This window comes from Temnothorax longispinosus, chromosome 1, assembly GCF_030848805.1.
Source record: "Temnothorax longispinosus isolate EJ_2023e chromosome 1, Tlon_JGU_v1, whole genome shotgun sequence".
NCBI lineage: Eukaryota > Metazoa > Arthropoda > Insecta > Hymenoptera > Formicidae > Temnothorax > Temnothorax longispinosus.
In genome coordinates, this window is record NC_092358.1 from 17,257,172 (window position 1) to 17,278,629 (window position 21,458).

General features: G+C 36.2%; 2 protein-coding genes across 5 annotated transcripts in view; both read left to right on the plus strand.

Annotated features, from left to right (window-relative positions):
• Positions 1–1,741: 1,741 nt before the first annotated feature.
• On the plus strand, positions 1,742–5,971 carry LOC139812539 (succinate--CoA ligase [GDP-forming] subunit beta, mitochondrial-like). Its single transcript, XM_071777415.1, has 6 exons — positions 1,742–2,186; positions 2,383–2,482; positions 3,027–3,622; positions 4,212–4,346; positions 4,419–4,547; positions 4,713–5,971. Exons 1-6 carry the CDS (start codon positions 1,985–1,987, stop codon positions 4,823–4,825), a joined length of 1,275 nt encoding a protein of 424 aa, XP_071633516.1. The 5' UTR covers positions 1,742–1,984; the 3' UTR covers positions 4,826–5,971.
• A 1,381-nt stretch (positions 5,972–7,352) lies between these two features.
• Cher (filamin protein cher) overlaps positions 7,353–21,458 on the plus strand; it is a 55,879-nt gene continuing 41,773 nt past the window's right edge. For 2 of the 4 annotated variants that reach the window (XM_071777305.1, XM_071777296.1), the window contains exons 1-3: positions 7,361–7,468; positions 11,703–12,003; positions 13,051–13,471. In XM_071777305.1, the coding sequence (XP_071633406.1) occupies positions 13,129–13,471 (343 nt within the window). In that variant the 5' untranslated portion in view covers positions 7,361–7,468; positions 11,703–12,003; positions 13,051–13,128. Of the gene's footprint in view, positions 7,469–11,702; positions 12,004–13,050; positions 13,472–21,458 lie in introns of all 4 variants that reach the window. The other 2 variants (XM_071777285.1, XM_071777314.1) reach the window with 2 other exon arrangements.

Genomic DNA, 21,458 nt, shown 5'->3' on the forward strand with positions numbered 1-21,458 from the left:
ACGTACGGCGAGACGCGGTAACGCGTACAAGAGATATTCTGCGTCTGGCGGAGGAATTCGAGCTCATCGAAGAACAAATACGGGCCCGCCAACCCCCGGCGATGCCAAAGTCCGCGACCGCCGTCGCGGCCTACGATCGAAACGAATGTTGCTGGAGATGCAAACAATGGGGGCACACACGGTTCGACTGCCGACGGTTTTGCTCCCCTGTGATCGCCCTGTCGATTTTGCTCCCAGTGCGGCAGGGACGGCGTATTCACGAAAGATTGCCACCCGCCGCTGGGAAATGCGGCTCGAACCGGGCAGCCGTACCCCGGTCCTCCGAATAAATTATAAATCACCTGACCGTACTCACTCGTAAACAACCGTTATTCGATGCCCTTCTGATGGATACCGGCTCCGAGGCCTTTTTCGTGAACGCGCAAACAGTTAGTAAAATATTTTTGAATTACTCGCGCGGTGAAACCAGGCCAGGTGCATCTCGCCGACGGATCTAGCACCCTCATAAGGGGGTCGTTCCCGACGGTCATCACCTGGCCCGGATGCCATCCGGCCGATCTAAAATAACCGATATAAGTCCCTCCGAGTTTAAAAGGCCGATCACCGGGCCCAGAGCGGAACTTCGCCTCACTCTTCGTCTCGAGCTAGCTACTATTCCGTTCCGCTGTTCTCCGAAGCATTCCGTAATGCGTATCCCGAAGAGATGCTGCTCTTTAGAACCCGGGGTCAAGTGATCTTGTCCTCGGTCCAAGAGATCTTGGACGCCGCTCAAACTCCAGTCTCACCGGCAAATGCTCGCCCGCACCGGCAAAACCGCGGGGTCAAGAAAACTTGGATTCTCGGCCAAGATATCTTGGAGTGTATGAAGTTAGCCCCCCTTTTTTTGAAATTCATATTTTTGAAAGTTGTTCCAGGTTGTTCTGACTTTGTACTACATTGTTCCAAAACAATATTCCTTAATTCCCAACAGTTTTTTAATAAAATAAAAAAAACAATTTTTTTGGCTGGCCCCCCTTTTTCGAAAATCGAAATTTTTTTATCGCTACAGATTGTTCTAGTTGTTCCAAACATTGTTCCAAAGTATTAGTTCGATTGGTTAAAAACTTTAAGAGATATTGAAAAAAGAAAAATTTTAAAAATAACAGTTTTTGGCCATTTATTCGTATTTAAACAAAATGACTTACAAAACTGTCGATCTAGAACATATTGTTGTTATTATTCATAACTCTGGTGAAAAAATTTTTTATATTTTCTCAGAAATTTTCTAAGAATTGATCACTTATAAAAAATTCTCAAAAAATATATAATTTCTCAGATACTTTCAGAAATAATTGGATGAGAATTTTCGAACTATTTCAGTATCCGTATGTATAAAAATTTCTGATAAATTGCATATGATTTCTCATATTTATTCAGATTTTTATAAAGATGTGTTGGCGGGAAAAATCTGAAATATTTTATCATTATTTTGTCTGAGTTTTTCTCAAAAATGTTCCAATTCGTATGAAAAATTTGAAAAGTTCTGAGTTCTGAGGATTCTGATAAAGTCTGACAATTTTTACAGAACTTCTGATAAATGAAAATTTCTGAGACATTTTTTACCAAAAAATTCCCTGAAAAAAAAAAATCCTCGACCCTGTTTACAGCACCACCGAGCGGCGACGCATTTAGATCGTAATAAATCCCCCTTCCATGAGTTCCATGCGAGTTCTATGCGAATTGGAGCATTGGAGCTTGGAGCCTGGAATTCCTAGACTCTAGAAGTCTAGACTGGCTAGAGTGATCATGGTTCAGCGGTTCAGCCGACAGGTTTGATAACCGGCTCATTATCTCGTCGAGACATTAGTAATGCCAAGATAACGATATCGATTGTGACGCAACCGCGAATGCAAAGAGAGATAAATTGTCTAAGATCGCTGACGTCAATTGACCGGCAGCCTTCCTTTCTCTCGTTCGGTGCATCGAATCTTCGGAGAGGTTAACCATGCTGCGAGTGCTCGACCGCTCCATACGCGCAGCGCGGTTGCTCGGGAGGAGCACGGAGATCGTCCGCGTGTCGTCCGCGAGGTATCTGAACCTGCTGGAGTACCAGAGCAAGGAACTTCTGCGTGACTCCGGTGTGTCGGTGCAGAACTTCGCTATCGTCGACGACCTAACCAAAACGAATTCCGCCTTGGACAAGCTACGTGAGTGTCCCGGAGTATGTACATTTGCGTGTGAGAGAGCTCGCGATGCTGATGGCAATATTATTATTACATTCTATCATGCTTTTGCAGTCAACATGTAGCGTAGCAATTATGCCCACGTCTGGCCAATATGTTGACGGTAACTCACGTGGGACCCGATATAATTATATATTCTGCAGCTTTGTGTTTCTTGCAGAGGCCGATGAATTTGTTATTAAGGCTCAAGTCTTAGCTGGTGGCCGTGGCAAAGGATGGTTTGATAATGGATTCAAGGGAGGTGTACATCTTACCAAAGAGTAAGGATCGATGTAATTTAATTAACCCTCTGTCTGTAAATATGTAGGTCTACGGCATCTGAGCCAAAATGATATCTGCTTATAACTGTAAAACTGTAAAACTGTAAAACTTGCAAGCTTGCCAGAAAATATTAAATAAACAATGTTTATCAAAATGACTATAAAATCGTCAATTACAATGTAGACAGATGTTTTGTGAATTTTTTCACATTTTTTAGAATACTTTAAGGTAGGGAAAAATAGCGTCAAACGTGATAGACCTACGTATACACTCCAAGAGTGTAAAAAAACAGACGAAGGTTTAAAATTAAAATTAGTTATAGGATTAGATTTGTGTTAGGTCAGTTTAGTGCTTAATTTCTGCTTTTAGAGTCACAAGTTTTGCTTTTCAAACCTTTGTTGTTACATAAAAACATATTATTTAAGTGTATTTTTGTTAAAAGCTAATCAGAGAGAGTAAGATGTAGCCGTTAAACGAGACATTTACCCAATAAACGTAAACAGTATTATATAATTTCGATTCCCTTTTTTTCTCTTTTAATAGCCGAAATGCCGTTGCGAATTACGTGAAGAATATGTTAGGTCATCGACTCATCACTAAACAGACCTCAAAGGATGGCATACTGGTGCAGAAAATTATGATAGCCGAATCGGTGGATATCGCGCGCGAGACTTACGTCTGTATTCTTATGGATCGTCAGCACAACGGTCCAGTGTTGATAGCGTCTCCAGCGGGTGGAATGGATATCGAGGCGGTCGCAGAGAAGCATCCCGAGCAGATCAAAACCGTTCCATTGGACATTTATGACGGGATCAATGACGAGATAGCGAAAGATGTGTGCGTCTTTCTGGGATTCTCCGATGCGGATATGCTTAATAAAGCCATGTATGAATTGAAAAACTTATGGAAGTTATTCGTGGATATTGACGCCCTGCAAGTTGAAATAAATCCATTGGTGGAGACGACGGACAAGCAAGTGGTAGCGGTAGACGCAAAAATCGCATTCGACGACAATGCCCAATTTAGGCAGCGAGACCTATTTGCCTTGGAAGACGTCAGCGAGAAAGATCCCAGAGAAGTGGATGCGTCGCGATTTAACTTAAATTATATTGGTATGGATGGTAATATAGGATGTCTAGGTAAAGTATATCTTATTGCTAATATTTTTGCAATAAACAAATTGACTGTTGACCATTTTGAGTGCCATGCGATATGATTGCATTGTTAAAATGTGCTGTTGCAGGTTTGATAATGCACTCAGCTTCTACTGTAATTCTCACAAAATAAGATTTTATATACTGATTAGATTTTATAATTGAAGTAATTTCTTTCAACTTATTAAAAATGGATAAAAAAATTACATATAGTAAGTTTTACTTATCATGCTTACTTTTTGACACGGATTAGAAGAAACGCAAACACATTTTTTAGCATTTTTTGCACAATTTTTGCAATTACTTTCGGCACTCAAACAGTTAAACAACTAAATAAATAGAGAATTACGAAATAATGTTATTACATGGTAGTGTGTTATAATAACTGCGTTCTAATATTTATACTGTCAATACTGAAAATCTATACGTTACGTATAGTATACATAGATTTTCAGTACTGGTAGTGAATATCGCCACGCAGCCAATGTATACAACTGTGAGGAACAACATACGAATGATATAATCAGTTGACTTGTAAATATATAAGAATATACTTTTATATTTGCATATATAGTAAATGGAGCTGGCCTAGCCATGGCTACAATGGATATTATTAAGTTAAATGGAGGATCACCAGCTAATTTCTTGGATGTCGGCGGTAGTGTGAAAGAAGACCAAGTTTTCCAGGCGTTTAGAATCCTCAGTGAAGGTATGTAATGCACAGGACGACTTTTGTTAGATACAAACATGAAATGTAAGGAAATTTCTTTTTTTTTGTCAGATCCAAAAGTCAAAGTTATTCTCGTTAACGTTTTTGGAGGTATCGTGAATTGTGCAACGATAGCGAAAGGAATTATCGCAGCATCGCGAAATTTAGGACTTAAAATACCGCTTGTTGTAAGGCTAGAAGGTAAGACCCCAATCTCCTTTCTTTTTTTTTTATTAGCTTAAATCTCTTTTATTATTTTTATCATTTATAAGTTCTCTAAATTTATAATCTGTTTATTTTTATTTCTGTTCTTGTAATACAATTTATAAATAAATTGCAAGTATTTTTTAATGATTTATTTCTTAGGTACTAATGTGACAGAAGCCAAGAAAGTTTTGTCCGAATCTGGATTGCCCATTCTTACAGCGAATAATTTGGATGAAGCGGCGAAAAAAGCGGTAATCTCAGTAAAAGCATAATAATATCAGTATACTATCGACTCATATTTATCTAAGACTGGATACCTGTGGTTTTAATGTAAAGAAACAATAATTTTACGCGAACAACTTGGAGCAATTGTTACGAACGACTTTTTTTTAGAATGTTCTGTGCGAATACTGTTATTTCGATTAATTCATATACTATACGATTTACGGATTCGCATATGTTCAAATACGCATCTAAAATGTTGCGTGTTATATGTTGTTGTTGACCTTTATTTTCAATTCAATCATCATCCATAGGCACATACATTCCGATTACACTTCTGTTAAAATTGGATTAATATCTCCAAGATTATAAGTAGCTCTTTTTGCTATAAGGAATCTATAAGGAAGTAAGATCATTAAATAATTTTAAAATTTATTTTAATCCTGTTATAAAACGAGATCGGAATGTGTATATTATCGTGTTGGGTTGTGTTTGTGTAGTTTAAAATCACTGATAAAGACATTTAATGTTTATAAACCTAGTTATATGAATACTAGAATGATATTGAATGCAGGTTTAGGTTCTGACTTAGTCTCAAGTTGTCTCTTAACATTTATTTCGTAGCTAAATCAAACGATAGACGATGTAGGATTTCCATTTGATTATTGTTACTTGATTATAATTTACGTGGTTAATTTATTATGCGATTATATGATTTGTTTTTGTGATCCGCTATTAAATAATGGACAAATGGTCGCATTAATCCGCGTCATAGACGTATATAATAGAGCATTGCCATTGGAGAGCTTCCGGCAAGATCTGAAGGACACAAGATCTGAAGGACACAAGATATGCTTGCGGAAACGCTCTCCTTTTCTAATTGTGTCGATTAGAAAAGGAAAGCATCTCCGCAAGCATATCTTCTGTCCTTCAGATCTTGCCGGAAGCTCTTCAATGGGAATGCTCAGTCTATTATATACGTCTATGAGCCGCGTAGTTGGATTTGGCGGCGTTATTGAATTGCTCATGCATGTATATATACGTATACATCCGATACATACATTTTATATCCTTTTTTTAGTTTTGTAACTATGTTGTAAATATATTTATTTTTATCAGGACTTAAATTGGTTTATACTGAAAGAAAAAATAAATATATTTCTACATCTCTTTAATAAAAATTCTGATTCCTTATATATATTTTTTTTAGTTTAATTATTTATGCTTTAAATCTCCTGCACATTTGTGACAATTTTTATTTTAACTATAAGATTTAACTGAAATCTATGCAAAACTCGATCTTTTTTAAAGTATATCGTTATCTCCCGCAGTTTTGTTATTTCAGTCACATATTTTTCTACGTTTGAATATTTGTAATGTTTTTTCAATTCACATGGCATTTTTTTATAGTTATTATTGTTAGATCAAGGATGACAAAGTTCATAAATAAGGCTTTATGTCGCTTAATCATCTATGTTAATCGCCGGCATCGAGAAGTACCTGAGAGTCAATTAAATCTCTGAATTCTGGCGAAGCGAGTAACCTTCGTATTCGAAGACTGAATCCTGTGTTCAAAGTTCGCCAATCGCGCGTGCTGTCGCGAGAGGAGGAGCAATAGCCGCGCGTGAACGCGCAATCGACTTTTCGCCCATGTATGGTATCCGCGTCTTTATAAGTAGAAACTCTTTCGCTGGGCCGAGGCGATAACTCGCTTTGAACGGGCGGCGCTCGCCTGAAGAGAACGGCCCATACATGGGCAGTGATTTTTAGCATAAGGCCCCGATTGTAACAGACTATGACTTTTTCTATCTTTCGAATGGCGTGCGTTAGTGTGTCGCACTTTTTATAACTAGGCATACAGATCTCGATGCGCGTAACGTAAAACGTAAAAATGTTCGGGGAGAGAGGAGAAGAATTTAATTTAAAAATAAAGCTTTACACTTAGAATAATCGTTTTGCTCCTCGCTCTTTAAACATGATAAACATGATAAATACTTTCCGACAGCATCAGTTTTCACCTATTCATCTCAAAATCTCAGATACTTGTTTTTTGGGATCTACTCATTTTTTCAAAAAATGTCTGAAAAATCTTAATGACGTCTTATGCCCCTATTTTCGACATTGTGTTATCTGAGTTATTTTCTCCAGGAAGGAACTCGGAGGCGATTGCTAAAACCGCATGTAGAAGGAGGGGATCGTCTAGGTGACGAAAGAACTTAATATCGCGCATAATGGCATAATATGATGCGCGGCGCGTAACAATGACCGTCTTAGTTTTCTCTTCAGTGTCAGGCCAGCGGCCAGCGGGTGACCGACTCGTTTCGTTTTGTTTCCCTCGTATACGAATTTAAACCCGATCCTCTTCGCACACACGTCTCTGCGTCTCTCCCCGAAAGGGAGAGTGGGCGTTGGCGGTGGCGGGACCGGGGAACGATCCCTCCCGATTTGTGCGTGTGCGTATATATACATATATATAGATCGACCCCCTGCCCCTCGGCCAAGGGGGCGGCGAGGGAGCGCGTTACTATTCTTGGACGACTTTACGGATCCTGAGTAACTTCTTTCGACGTGTGTTCGACTCTCGGCTCGCAGACGGCGTAAACGTCAGTAATCGCCTGCGAACCGCGCCGTGCCGATCGAGAGAGCGCCGCGTCAATCCGATCTGAAGAGATCGCCGCCCCGTGTGACTGCATGTAAGATCCGCGCCGGCGTTCGATCCGATTTCGTTGCTCGCGATCGTGATTAACTTTTGAACCGAGCACGATACCGGACTGCGAGAGCAAATGAAACGGGCCCAGATAACACAGTGCCTAAAATTTGGACATAAGACGTCTTAAAGACGACTTAAATGACGTCTTTATGACGTCTTATGTCCCGATTTTGGACATTGTACTATCTAGGGGGAAACACAATGTTGATTCAACTTTATTTTTGCTTTCACGACAAAGTCTGAAGACGATCGACGGTTGTTCTCGTTTTAAGATAACGAAACAAACCTATCATCGTTTTGGTCTTTTGGTAGAATGTTGCATTGTATTAAGGATTTCGTTTATATCTTTTCGTTTTCTTAAAACTTATCTATATCTAATTAAAACGCGCGGTAAACTTTTATTAGATAGAATTTGATTCTATCACACAATTTGTCATTACGATATCATGCTTGATGAGTATGTGGTATTATCGTTATATAGTATTACGAGTTTTATCTGAAGAGAGGCGGGCGATCACATAAATCAATTTATCAAGTTTATCGGTGTAACTTGACCTCATTGTTAATGGCAGCGACACCTCGCTGCATGCCTAGTGCTCGAAGTGTTTTCCTTCAAGATTCGTTGGCCAAACAATTGATTTAAATCAACCATAGTGCACGCGTATCGAGTATACTCTAATAGGATAATATCGGTTACAAACTGGTTCCCAACATTAGTTGGTATTTGCAAAATAGATATGTCTTGTGTTTTCTGGTCCATATCGAATTTTAAAATATTGGGCTATGCATATATTTTTTCAAGTAATATTAATAAAACTTATTTTTTATTTCTTTTCTGTTGCCAATATCTCTATGATAAAAAATAATATTGGGCCGATTGTTATTAAATTCTAAACAACTAAGCATACAAGATTTCTAGAAAAATAAATAATATATGGGACTTAAATCTATAAAGACCATATTTAAATGTATATAATCTGAAAAAATAACAGGTTATCATTATTACTTAGTTGCAATTATAGTAAATTGATATAACATTTTTTTGCATCACTTCTTTACCAAAATTGCAAAACAAATTTTTTCAATAAATTTATTTATTTTTTCTTTGAAATACACCATTTATATACATTTTTTAATGTTACAAATTTTAAATTTATTTTATATTTTAAATATTAGTATTATTATATCACAGACATTTTTACATCAAAACACTTTTAATTTTTTAATAAAAAGTATGTACGTTTTACATTATTATTGTGTGTATACATTATATACATTAAAATGTTAATATATTTTTATAATTATAATATTATGCATAGTTTTAAAATAATAAAGTTGTCCATAATTTTTATTTCACTTTTATTTTAAGATATAAAGAAGTATGTAAGAATTACAAATTTAGAAGCTAAAAGGTCTATAAAAATTTTTTTCTATATTTTGAACGTAAAATAAGAAAATATGAGTTTCTAGTTTACGATTTGCCGCGAGAGGCCACATTATTCTTTCCTGCCGTTTTTAAAGACACAAAAGTACTTACATTTTTAACATAAGAGTTTCAATAATTATGTTCAATTTATAGTATAAGATGTAGTCACTGATGATCATATAATTAGTAGTATTGACAAATAATGCAATAATACAAAACCAATATTTCAGTTTTTACCCAATATTGATGTCATTACAGTGTACAGTGTTGGCAATTTAATTTATTTTGGCATTTAATTTATAACTGATATTGGTTTTATATTGGGTAATATTGGCCCAATATACCAGGTCATATAATGATATAAATATATATACTTGATATATATTTAACCAATGTATCGCCAAATTGAATAGTGCTACTAGGGTAGAATTAAGGGGGCAAATGCCTCTGATAGACTGATATTAGCTTCGCTTTAAGGAGAAGATGTCGAGTTCATAAGGTTGCGTTGTACGCAAATCTAGAAATGCTTGATGTAGACCAATCGTTATATAAATAAATATATAGAATGCTTTAGTTTTCATGGGTCAGGTAGTGCTTCGTACATGAAGAAAACTATTTTGAAATGTTTAATATATTATGTCTTTTGCGTTGATTTCTTCTCGATTGTCCCAGATATACCAAATAATCGTCCTAGGTCGTGCAGAAAAGTGTTTCCTTTACTTTCGCGATGAGAGTTGAAATTTTAATGATCTTCTGTTGTTTTTGTAGTAAAATCAAATTTTCGAAGATATTTACGCGCGTAATTTTCTTACGACTCCTTTGCGATTCATTCGCGATTTGTCTGCGCAACTTGCTCGCAATTCGTTTGTCGCATTTTGCAATTTAATTTGCGCGACTCCTCGCCAACAGTTTTTCGTGGACCGCTGATAGAGAATCAGTCGATCGTACGAAGTAAAGAATTCTAGCTGTTGTCTGAACAAACAGGTTTGTGTGTGATTGTTGTCCAATTACCGGAGTATCAAGAATTCATCAAAACAGTGCCTCCATTCTATAAATTTTTAAAATTTTTTTCACGAATTTATAAGCTTGTTCTATATTTTAGTTTTAGTAACTGATATTTCGCTGACTGTGCAAAGTAAATTTGAAAAGTTTGTAAATATAAATAAAAGAAACGATTTAGCATGAATAACAATATTGTGTTAACGCAATAATCATTTTAATTATTATTAAAATATCTTGTTTCAATGAATGATTTGACAATATAGATTAATTTTATTTTTATTAGAGAAACATATGTAGGATCCATGATGATTCTTTTTATTTATTCGCATATTATTTGTATAATTAGATTCAAGACAATGCGAATCGTATTTTGATGGTGGGGGAATAGATGAAATCTCTAAATTTTTTTTCGATGACAGCTTGATCGGTTTACGTTTGAGTGAAGTGGTATCTCGAATCTTCTTCTTGACTCTGGAGTGCCGCGATAACAAATCGTATTTTAGCATCATCGTCTGGTAATAACTTTTATAGATAATTATAGATAACAATTATGTGCCATATAAACATATTACATGGCGTATTGACATGAATTCCATTGACAATATAATATTTTATTATAAATTTTATTATATATTTTATTATAAATATATTATATTTATTTTATGGTAATATTTTCAATGCAAGAAGCATCGGAGAACCAGATAAAACCGATAAAACCGATAAAACAGATATAAGAACATGATTCATAAATTGCAAAAATCTCGGTTCAGGATATTAAGCATTTCTTATCATTCCGACGCCGAGATGTAAAATCGCGAACTATATCTTATATTATATTGAATTATTATCATTAAGTTATACGCACATGTATTTTGACGCAATGTAAACTAAACTGTCTCTCTGTAAAACGGCAACTTCGATCATGTTATCTATTCAGTGTTCGTAAACAACACAATGTTCGCGCTTATGAAGTTCATCTTTCGGATGTAATATCAGACCTTGGAAAAAAGTCACGTATACGTGCGCGCACCAAAAATAACTTGGCATCTCGCCGTTGCGCTGCGATTCGTAATTTAACGTGCGTCCGATTAATTTTCTATTATGCGCGGAAAATTCGATGGGCCGCTCGAAGACGGTGATATAACTATATAAAGATTTATTTCTCAAATGAGACTGCCTTAATAAATTGAGATAGTTTCTCCTTATCTCCATCGAGATGCAAATCTGAGTAAGAAATATGTTTAAATAAACTAATAATAAATTGTGGAAGAGCGTGCGTAAACAAAAAAGACACACGGGCCATTTCCTCGGGATGCTTCGCTATTTATAATTAGGTACTTTATTTATGGATAGGCCAAACGCGTAAGTCGTGTTGAGGCTGGACAGCTTAGTCGAGCACGTGCGCGAATCTTCACTCGAGCGAAGCTGATCGATTCCGTGCACTTTCATAAGCACCGATTCGATCAATCGCGTCCAAAATACGGAAACTGACACTTTGATGAAAAGTGATGGGCACATCGATTTTCCATCAACTTAAACTTGTATCTGTATATTAAAATCCTTTATTCTTTAAACAGTTGTCTTCAGATCGGATAATTCTTATTTTTCTTTCGTGAAAAGTTCCGAGTTTTTAAATACTATTCGTACTGCGATCGTTCACAAATTACTATTGGAGCATACAAAAATTAATTATCGATATCGACTTTATTTTATGCCACAAGACATAAGCGATCTTATTCGATCAACTCGATCGCCGGCAATCTTTTAATCATGACATTTCGCGGTGCAGGTGAATCGTCGCTTCGCTGCGAATCAGGACGAGCGACTGTCTCGAAAAGGCGCTTCAAGGTGACGACGACATACCGCTGTCAAGGAAAACCTCCCGGACCAACACGCATCCTGAGTAATCCGAAGCCGCGATCTCCGCTGGTGAAAGCAGATTCGGCGGACTCGTCAGCGGATCGCGTGGAAACGGAGTCTCTCTCCAGCTGATCTCGCGTCAGCATCCCACACACACATACATACACGCACGCACCCATACTGAAGAAGGTGCGTTCGATTTGCCGGCACACATACGTACGGCCGTGCAGGTAAGTTCACCGACGTCCTCTTCTCCTATTGTTGCGCAGATGTGCGTGCTCGTGCTAGTGATGGACACGACGCTCTTACGAACAACGTCTATTGCTAATTGGCAAATAGACACGTGGGTGGAAAAATGAGTAAACAGAGTGAAAAGAGTGCAATGGATAACGATAAAGGCGTATAAATGTAATTATGCTCGAACTGCCTTCTTGCGATTATTTACCCGAGACAAATTGACATCGCTCTTTATAATTTAATTGATGAATTAAACTTGTACGAAATAATATTAATTAGCAATATTATGTAATAATTAAATGAACTTCTATCGTTGTCTAGATTATATTTCATGTTTATATTTCACTTTCGACTGTGATTTGTGATTATCGCGCTTTCGAGAAGGACTCGGTATCTATTGTTTTCACGCGACAGCTGATTGCACGTCTCCTTGTAATAATAGCTCCTAGGCATATTGACATGCGACTGGGCCACGTAATATTCGGCAAGGAGAAAGATCGGTCTTCGAAGGCCCGATAGCAGATATAGTTTCCGAGAACAAAGCGAAAAGAAAGAGATTATTCGCGCTAGCTTTCAAAAACAGAGATATTTCGCGTACTTGTATCTCTAATTATATTAAAGTTAAAGGTAGCCACGAAAGAAAAGGGACGTTCTCTTAAATACCAAACCTTACATATATTCACCGTGGAATCCAATTAAATTCAAAGATCTAAATTAAACCCGCGCGTGAATCCGAAGGTCAGCTGGGTAGGGCTACGGTCAACGTGACGCTACAAATGCTTTGGAGCGTTCTTCTTCTCTTTCTTTCTTCATTGAAAGAAAAGAGAAGAGGAATGCTTCGAAGCATTTGTAGCGTCACGTTGACCGTAGCCTATGTCAACAAATAAGTCAATTCTGAGCTAACACACGTGAGCAGCTCTCTTTAAAATTCCAAGTCCACGCCAGTTTGTGCCCATCGCTACTTCTCGAGTCACCAACACAACCGTGCCTCGTCCTCGTCATCGATAGCGCTCGCAACTACCATCACTGTGTTTCCTCAGGCACCAACACAGGGGCGCGCACCCCCCCCCCCCCACCACCCTCGTACGTGAGAGCGTAGCAGCGGACCAGCCGATAAAATGAATGAGAATGATAAGTCAGTTAAGTGCGAGAACTCCGCCGAGGAGGAGGAGGACGAGATGTTCGAGCGCGAGCTGGCCGAAGACGCGCAGTGGAAGCGAATACAACAGAACACCTTCACGAGATGGGCGAACGAGCGGCTGAAGGCGGCGAACAAGCACATCGGCGACCTGGAATGCGACCTGTCCGACGGTCTCCGGCTGGTGAGCCTCATCGAGGTCCTCTCGCAGAAACGGCTACCGAAACACAACCAACGGCCCACCTTCCGCTCCCAGAAACTGGAGAACGTGTCGGTCGCACTTAAGTTCTTGGAGGACGAGGGCATCAGGATTGTCAATATCGGTGAGTAAATCCTATGTGCCGGATCCTACACACGCGTCGCAGAATAGATTCGTCCTGTCTTCGTATAGTACTAGGAAGAATCCAATTGATTGATCGTGAGTAGAGAGTGCGATGAAACACCGATGCGTTATGACTTATTAGTGAAAAAAATAATTAATTTAAGAATACACAACGTTATAGCTCCATAATTATTCTAAAGAATATGTATAAATGATTAAATTGGGACAATTGCAATCCCGTAAGTAGTTTGTTAATTTTTATTAAAAAACTTTTATTAAAGGCGGTAATTTTGAGTAACAGCAATTGCCACGTTACTTTCCATATTCAAATAAAGTAATCATTCTCTGAAATATATGATTGTCGACGGAAATATTCATTTGTTAAGGTTGCACGGTATACAATTTTGATGTCAATTTAGCAAGTAATTTATGGAAGCGGATGTTTTTTTTTTAGATAATAATATATTTATTTATGTAATATTCGGCGAAAATTGAGTCTAACGAGTAACTTTCGGTTTACGGCCGATTTTTAGATTATTTAAAATTATGATCCTTAGGTTTTAGATTACAAGCCTCTCGATACGTTACGTTACACCACCACGTGGTAGTTACGATTACCGCGAGTGACATGAACAGAGTCTGCGTCGTTTCACGGATTCTGCGTAGATTGGATTTATCGATCCGTAGATTTTTGCACGTCAGGAATTTATAGGGTTTTTTTTTTCAAGAATTTGAAGGAATTGTGTGGAAATAACTCTAATAAAAATCGATCGAATTAATACGTGGAGTTATATACTTGGAATAAAATTTGAATTTAAACGTTACGATTTTATTTTATGTTTATTTACACAAACAAGCAATACGTTACAGATATAAACATTGCAGGAAGATACTTTCTCATTCGCGTTTTTTTCGTACTATAACATAAAGCAAGGTTGAGTATTATTTGTTCGTAAGAAATGTAAAATGATTTATTAATAATTGGTCATCAATGTTAATTTATGTCATTTATTTGCTTTAATTCAATAATATGTCACGCTTTTCACTGAATGAGAAATATTATTTGAATACTTGTAAAGTGAAGGCCAATAAACGAGCAAAAATTCTTAATGGGTATTGCGGTTTATGTAATTTACTTTATTTTTCTCTATTATTACTTTTTATTATAATGTATTGAAATTGATTTACTTCTTATTCCTGATTTATTTTAATCTTTTTTATTTATTGTTTTTTGTTCAATTTTAAATTTTAAATTTAATTTAATTATTCTATTTGGCTGATAAAGATTCGGTATAATTAAAACATTTTATTTTATTTATTGTATTTAAGTTAATATATTAATTTGATTTTGTAACATTTATTTTTTGCTCGCTCTTAATCACTTTAGAGTATTTTGATACATACGAGCGTGTTCCTCATTTACTTTATTATTATTTAAATTAATATTATTTAAATTACATAATAAAATAAAAACTAAAAAATGATGTTATAAATAATCATGAACTATGAAGATTAGATGACAAGGAAATGTAAAAGCAAATATAATTATCCATTATTTGTAGAAAATGAGTAAATTTAGTAGTAGAAAAGTGTATGGGTACATGTGCGTGAAGGATAGAAGCTCCGTTTAAAATTGAAATGTTGATTCTGGGAGAAAACAAATTACTCGCGGGTGCGGAGAGAAATCTCAAAGAACACTTCGGTATCCCCACACAGTACATTCTCACAAAATAATTTAACTTTTTAAATCGCGATAGGATCGTTTGTTTACGGCGTTTGGTTACGCGGCTTACTGTAATTACATTATTATAAATACAGAATATAATTTTATTTTATTTAAGTGAATTGAAATTAACGCAACAACTGCTAAGCGAAATCTATAATAGCAATTTCAAGTATGTGCTTGTCCGCACGATAAAAAATGTAGTCGAAAGCCATAAAGAGTGATTAATCGGCAAAATTTGAGGACAGGCGTCGAGTAACTAATCGCGTGTTTCGCTTACGTGGAGATTCATGTAGATCTATTTGATAATCCGTAAAAAGAATACTTGCGACTTTTTGCGGCGCGCATTGAGATTTGATCAACATGCGATCGCGAAGTTGAGAAGAAGTTTAACACAATTACTCACGCTCCTCGATATATATATAATATAATTTTGCAACTTTAGAAATAGATTTGAATTTCTTTTAATACCACGACATATAGAGAACGAAAATTTTGTCACGAGATTTCGCTAAACTCTGTCGACGTATAGCGAGATCTCGTGGCAAAATATTTCTTTATTATCAAATGAAAAATGCGCAGCCAGATGTAATAATATGCAGAATTTTGCGCGTCTCTGCATCTGCATTTAGGATCAACCGTTTTAGAGCGCGGATGCATCGAGCGACGAAATATAAAAGCGATTGTAGAGCATGGCGAGAGGGTTGTGGATCGATGACGCTTGCCCGGGCTACCCCGGGAAACCAGAGGATAGCGATGGGATGATGCTGTTCACGACTTCTCGCGGGTGAACAAACTAATCATTATGTCATCGGTCCGTAGATCCCGTTTGTCTATTTAAATCTGGTTGAAAGTCTCGTTAATATGACGTAATTTTCAAATTAAACAAGTCGATACGGACATTTAAGGCATGCGTCAGCTTTCTTGCATCTCTAATCCATTCATTCCGAGAGATGTAGAATCGAATTTTTTCTATACAAGAACACACATCGCAACATCGATATTCTTTAAGTCAGAAAGTTTTGCAAATTTTAGCTTTGAGAATGCAAGCAGGTGAATTAATCCTATTTCAATAAATTTTCTCTAACAAAATTCTAATTTGTAAAATTAAATTTAAAAATATCTAAAATTAGACATTAAAAATTTGTGATAGAAAAACCTAGATATTTAAATCTGGTTGAAAATCTCGCTAATGTGACGCAATTTTCAAAATTTTCAATGAAATCCATATGGTTTGTCGAGTCTACAGTATCAGAGTCCGACCACGTGTATGTCTGTAACCACTTGTTAGCAGAAAAGAATCTAGGGAGAAGCTAATAATGTCGATTGATATTTCAGTTATGAAAAATCTCTTATTTTCAAATTTTTGTGAAATAAATAAACTGCTCATTTGAGAAATGACAACGTCGTATTTTGAGGTGTCTCATATTTGCATTGGAAGATTAACGACTACTTGACGGCATCATTACAGTTTATCGTATCCTTGAGTAAAATATTTGACTGGCAGTGACGCAATTGAATATATTATTGATGATGTCACTATGTTCCCCAACCTGCAATTGTTATATCGCGAAAGTAAGTAAGACGTGCCGATGAATATATGTAGCACGCATAAATGCACAGACGTGTCTCGTGAAGCAAAGGATTTTCAGACACAATCTCTTTCTAGACCCGGAAAATCGTTCATTTGTTCATTTCAAGTTACTGATCTATGGACAGAAAACAAAAAATCTCATTTATAAATTCACAATGCATGGATATGTAAAGCGATTATATTTAAATCATTAGAAATTAAGTATAAAAACAATTACGTAAATTATTCGTGATTTATTAAATTGTTAATTTTACATAAATGCGGTTCTAAATCTTGAAAATACAATAATAAAATATGGATATATAGTTAAAAATACAAAAATAAAATATGGATATATAGTTAACTATATATCCATATTTTATTGAATAATATTTATTTACCAAACGAATTTTATTTTTATATACATTTGTTTTAAATTATTTAAATTTTAAATTAAACATGTAATGGCATCTATTTCCTTCTACAAATGCTACTGACTTTGATTCATAAAGAGAGAGAAGTTTGTCTATGAAAAGATAAGATAAAATGATTCAAAATTAATTTTGATAATATGAAGCTTAAAAATTTTAAGTTCTCTTCAATATATATCTACGTATACTATATAGACGACGAAAACTTCCAACCGATAAGAAGCGAAAGTAGAATTAATCGACGCTTTAAAAAATGGCCCGTCCCATCCATTTCTTCAATTCTCATCTTGCACTAATGGAACCCGGACGTTCGGCGTGCATGGTGAGAGTTCTCTTTCGCTCACGGTACTCGAGATCTATTGCAAAAAGTTCGCCTTGCTAGTCAGAAAACTAATGTGCCCGGTATTCGTCCATCGCACTCTCGTGATCCTTAAGACGTAATCGCTGGACCGTGATATTAAAGCCGCCCGGTTATCAAATATCAGCGGAAGCCACGCTCACGCTATTACGCGAGAGGCACCGTGAAACAGGCTCGGGCTCGGGACATGTCCCGCGGGGCCCACCAAGGAGCAAAAGAAGGAAAGTAGGCGAGACCATGTAGACCGGGTGAAGGTCAAGCTCACCTTGGTACCGCGGACTTCTTTCCTCGCGTTTATTATGGGACCAATTCTCATCTCTCTCTCTCTCTCTCTCTCTCTCTCCCTCTCTTCTCCGCTAGTCAAATATGCATCTCTATTGTCGAACGGAAATGATTCTCGGCATCTTTTCGATTTTGTTTTATCGCAAGTTAACTCTTTGGAACATTAATGTGATGAAGTAATTAATAGATATTAATATTTCGAGAATTTTTATATACAAAGGATTTATACGAAAGGGAGAAATTTTGAAAAATTTTGTGATAGAGAAATGTGATCTGGTGCTACAAGAATAATTTAGAGCATGTAAAATTTACTTAATAAATTATAGAAAAGGAAAATTTTAAATTTAATTATTTATTAATTAATTAATAAGACAATGTCACTATTTCAATTAAAGTTTAAATTTCTTTAAAACGAGCAAAACATATTGCGAATTTTTATGTATTAAATTTGAGCTTAAATTGTAGATAATTATTAATCAATATTATTAAAAGATTCATAAAGTGTTGCTCTTTGACGAAATTTTTTTCCCAATGGGAAATCATAAACATGAAGAAACATGAACGACGATGCTGCTTAAGCAATTACAGTATTTCCGCGCTTAATTTACGGTGTATTGGCAACGATTACTTTCACTCTCAAACGCAACCTTGACATTAAACGACTATCCTCCATGTGTATAATCGCGCGAGAGTGTATCTTCGCGCGTGTCAACTCGGACTTCCGATGATTGCCGAAATGTATTTGCCCGCCACATTTTCACGTGCCTATGAAAAATTCCTCACTAGAAGATAAATATTGAGCCCTGAGTTATGTGTCAGTTTTCTTCGCTTGCCTTCTTTATTTTTAGTACTTTGTAAACGCCACAACTTTTGTAACGTCCAACACAACTGCACGACAAATCGCAAATATTATATTCTAGCTGTGAGCTAAACGTAAATATTTTATTAAAGTACTCTGTGACTGTTTCATATGTGAACCAAACAAATAATGTAACTGATATAAATTCATATTGTGTGAATACAAATTGTTAATATGACAAGTTAAAATAAACGAAATGTATATTATTCTGAACTGTACTGGAATTATATCTAATCGTAGAACATTAAATTCGCATTTGAGATGCAATTTCGTTGACAGACGTTGATCGCGCACCTTGACGATTGTGAAGATCTGACCAGGCATCCTTTCCGTTCAGTGAGGTAACCTCTTGAAAGCCAGTGACGTCATCGTCTAAACTCGCCGTAGAAAACGTGTCGTTGAAAACGTCACGCATGGACAAGTGTATGTTGCGATACTCACAATCAGTACAGTCTTTTAATTGCACGTTAGAATAACGAGAGTGACTCAACGTGGCCCTCGTAGCTCTCAAAGATATATGTGGAGCTATTTATAATATTTCACGTACTTTTAACATAAAGGAGCAGTCAACGTCGCGTAATTCTCCATTTAGTTGTTAATTTATTAAATTACCTTTAATGGCCCCAAGTCGAGATAATTAAATGTGCGAGGAATAATTGAATTAATTATTGCGAGATCAATTTTCCAATACAGAAATACCTGTGCACCTTCTCTGCGCGATTTGCGATCCAATTTCTCTATTCGTTCATTCCTTTATAGTTCTATACTCACTTTAAAGTTTGGAAATAGCAAAGTTTGTGCGGTCTATTCCGATTCGCGTTCTTCCCTGCTCGTTCCTCTTCTCTAATCCAAGCACCTACCGCCGGAAACGGCGCTCGCGAAGAATTCGTTTCAGAGTCTTGTTTTACACAACAAAGATTCCCGAGCCGAGAATAGATCACTCCGGCTACTGCGTCGGCCAGATGAAAGAGTAATAAAGATGACCCGTTTCTGGACCCGCGAATTCTGATCATTTTATTTCTTTTTTTTTTTTAAGAGCGATCCTCGCGGGTTCTCGGAACCTTCGGTTCGGAATCTTCCTGTTGGGAGATTTCAGGATTCCGCGACGATGTTGTATATTTATGATGGGGACTAGACTGTACGTTACATCACATCGAATTCAACTTTGAAGCTCGCTATTCACGACGAGCGAACGTTCGAACAGTCGTCTCGTTAATGCGACGAGGAAATAAATTTTCACTGCCGTTCCGCGAACGACATGAAATTTAAGGTGACCGCTCATATATACTTGCTTGATTTTTAAATTATTTTTCTTTTTATTGACTCGTAAAATACTAGAAAATAACCCGTTAATCAATCGCGACGTGACTTCTCCGTGATATAATTTTTTGGTAGATGTAGAGGTACATTATGCTATTAATAGTGTAAGACTGTGACTATATAGCAAATATTCGTATGACAGTATCACTTTATATCTCGAGAAAGTAAAATATTTGGCTGGCTATTCATTCTATTAGCACTGAAATCCGTACTTACAGCTGCGTGTTTTCTTAATAAAGATTCACCTGTTGCGTTCATTTGCACATATGGGTGTTATTAAAATTTGTTCAATCATTAAAATCGAATGCTGATCTTACTGCAATGTCGACGATTTCAAAAATAGTATTACGGAAAGTTCTTGACATATAAATGACAATCCCGTGAATGAATTTTTTATTACTATCTATGTTCTCGCCTTCTTTTTTCTTGACGCATTTATAATCGCTAACAACAAGATGTTATCATGTCGTTTAGTTACTCATTATTTCATTACTGTTAAGATGATGTTAAGTCACGAAATTTTACAACAGATTTTGAACAATTTTGTAACGAAAATTGATATAATACATGAAATAATACGAAAAACCGTACCTTATTTTCTACGTTTCTTACACCACAAGTAATTGGTACGAGAAAGATCGTATCTCACTGTAAGAATCATTCCTTATGAAGATCTATAGTATTCTATAGTATCTATAGCATTGAAAGCAAACATGTCCATTACCTAATACCAAAAGGAATGCAATTGGCTTCTCCAGCTTTATTGCTCGTTAAGATGCGTCGGTGACAAGTGAATTATTGCTTACGGAAAAGCAACACATGGAAAATATGTACGGAACAGATCCATCCAATCCTATTGGCATTTCATTACAAAATTTTCAAGATTTTTGCGCCTTACATATGGCAATAATCAAGACTCAACTGACTAAAGTTACAAATAATTTAAGAGAGATTTGCGATAAAACTAATTATACCTTCGAATAAAATAACAATATAGCATTAAACTTATCGGATTTTTTGTTTATCTTGTCACAGTAAAATTTTATGTCATTTGCGTACTGGAGACTTTCTCTACAGCTCGTCCGTAAGTATATGTATATATACGAATGCACTTTTGCATTGCGGCTAAGTAAAATGCGACTCGAAGGAGAGGCTCGACAATGGGTATCCATTTCGAGTCTTCAAACAAAAGGACAGCATCTTACGTTTCACTCTCGTTTTTTTTTCACGCATATTATTCATTGCGTTGCTTGGCAACATTACAAGGCACGATAGGGTATTCTTTCTTTTATACATTGCAGATGTAGACCTAAATATTATTAAAATATGTCAACAATCGAATTTTGAAAGCCCTGCCTTATGTAATATAATACTATAAATGATACTATAAATATTCAAGTATTCAAGTATTATTCTTATAGTAGATAATGTACCATAAAAAG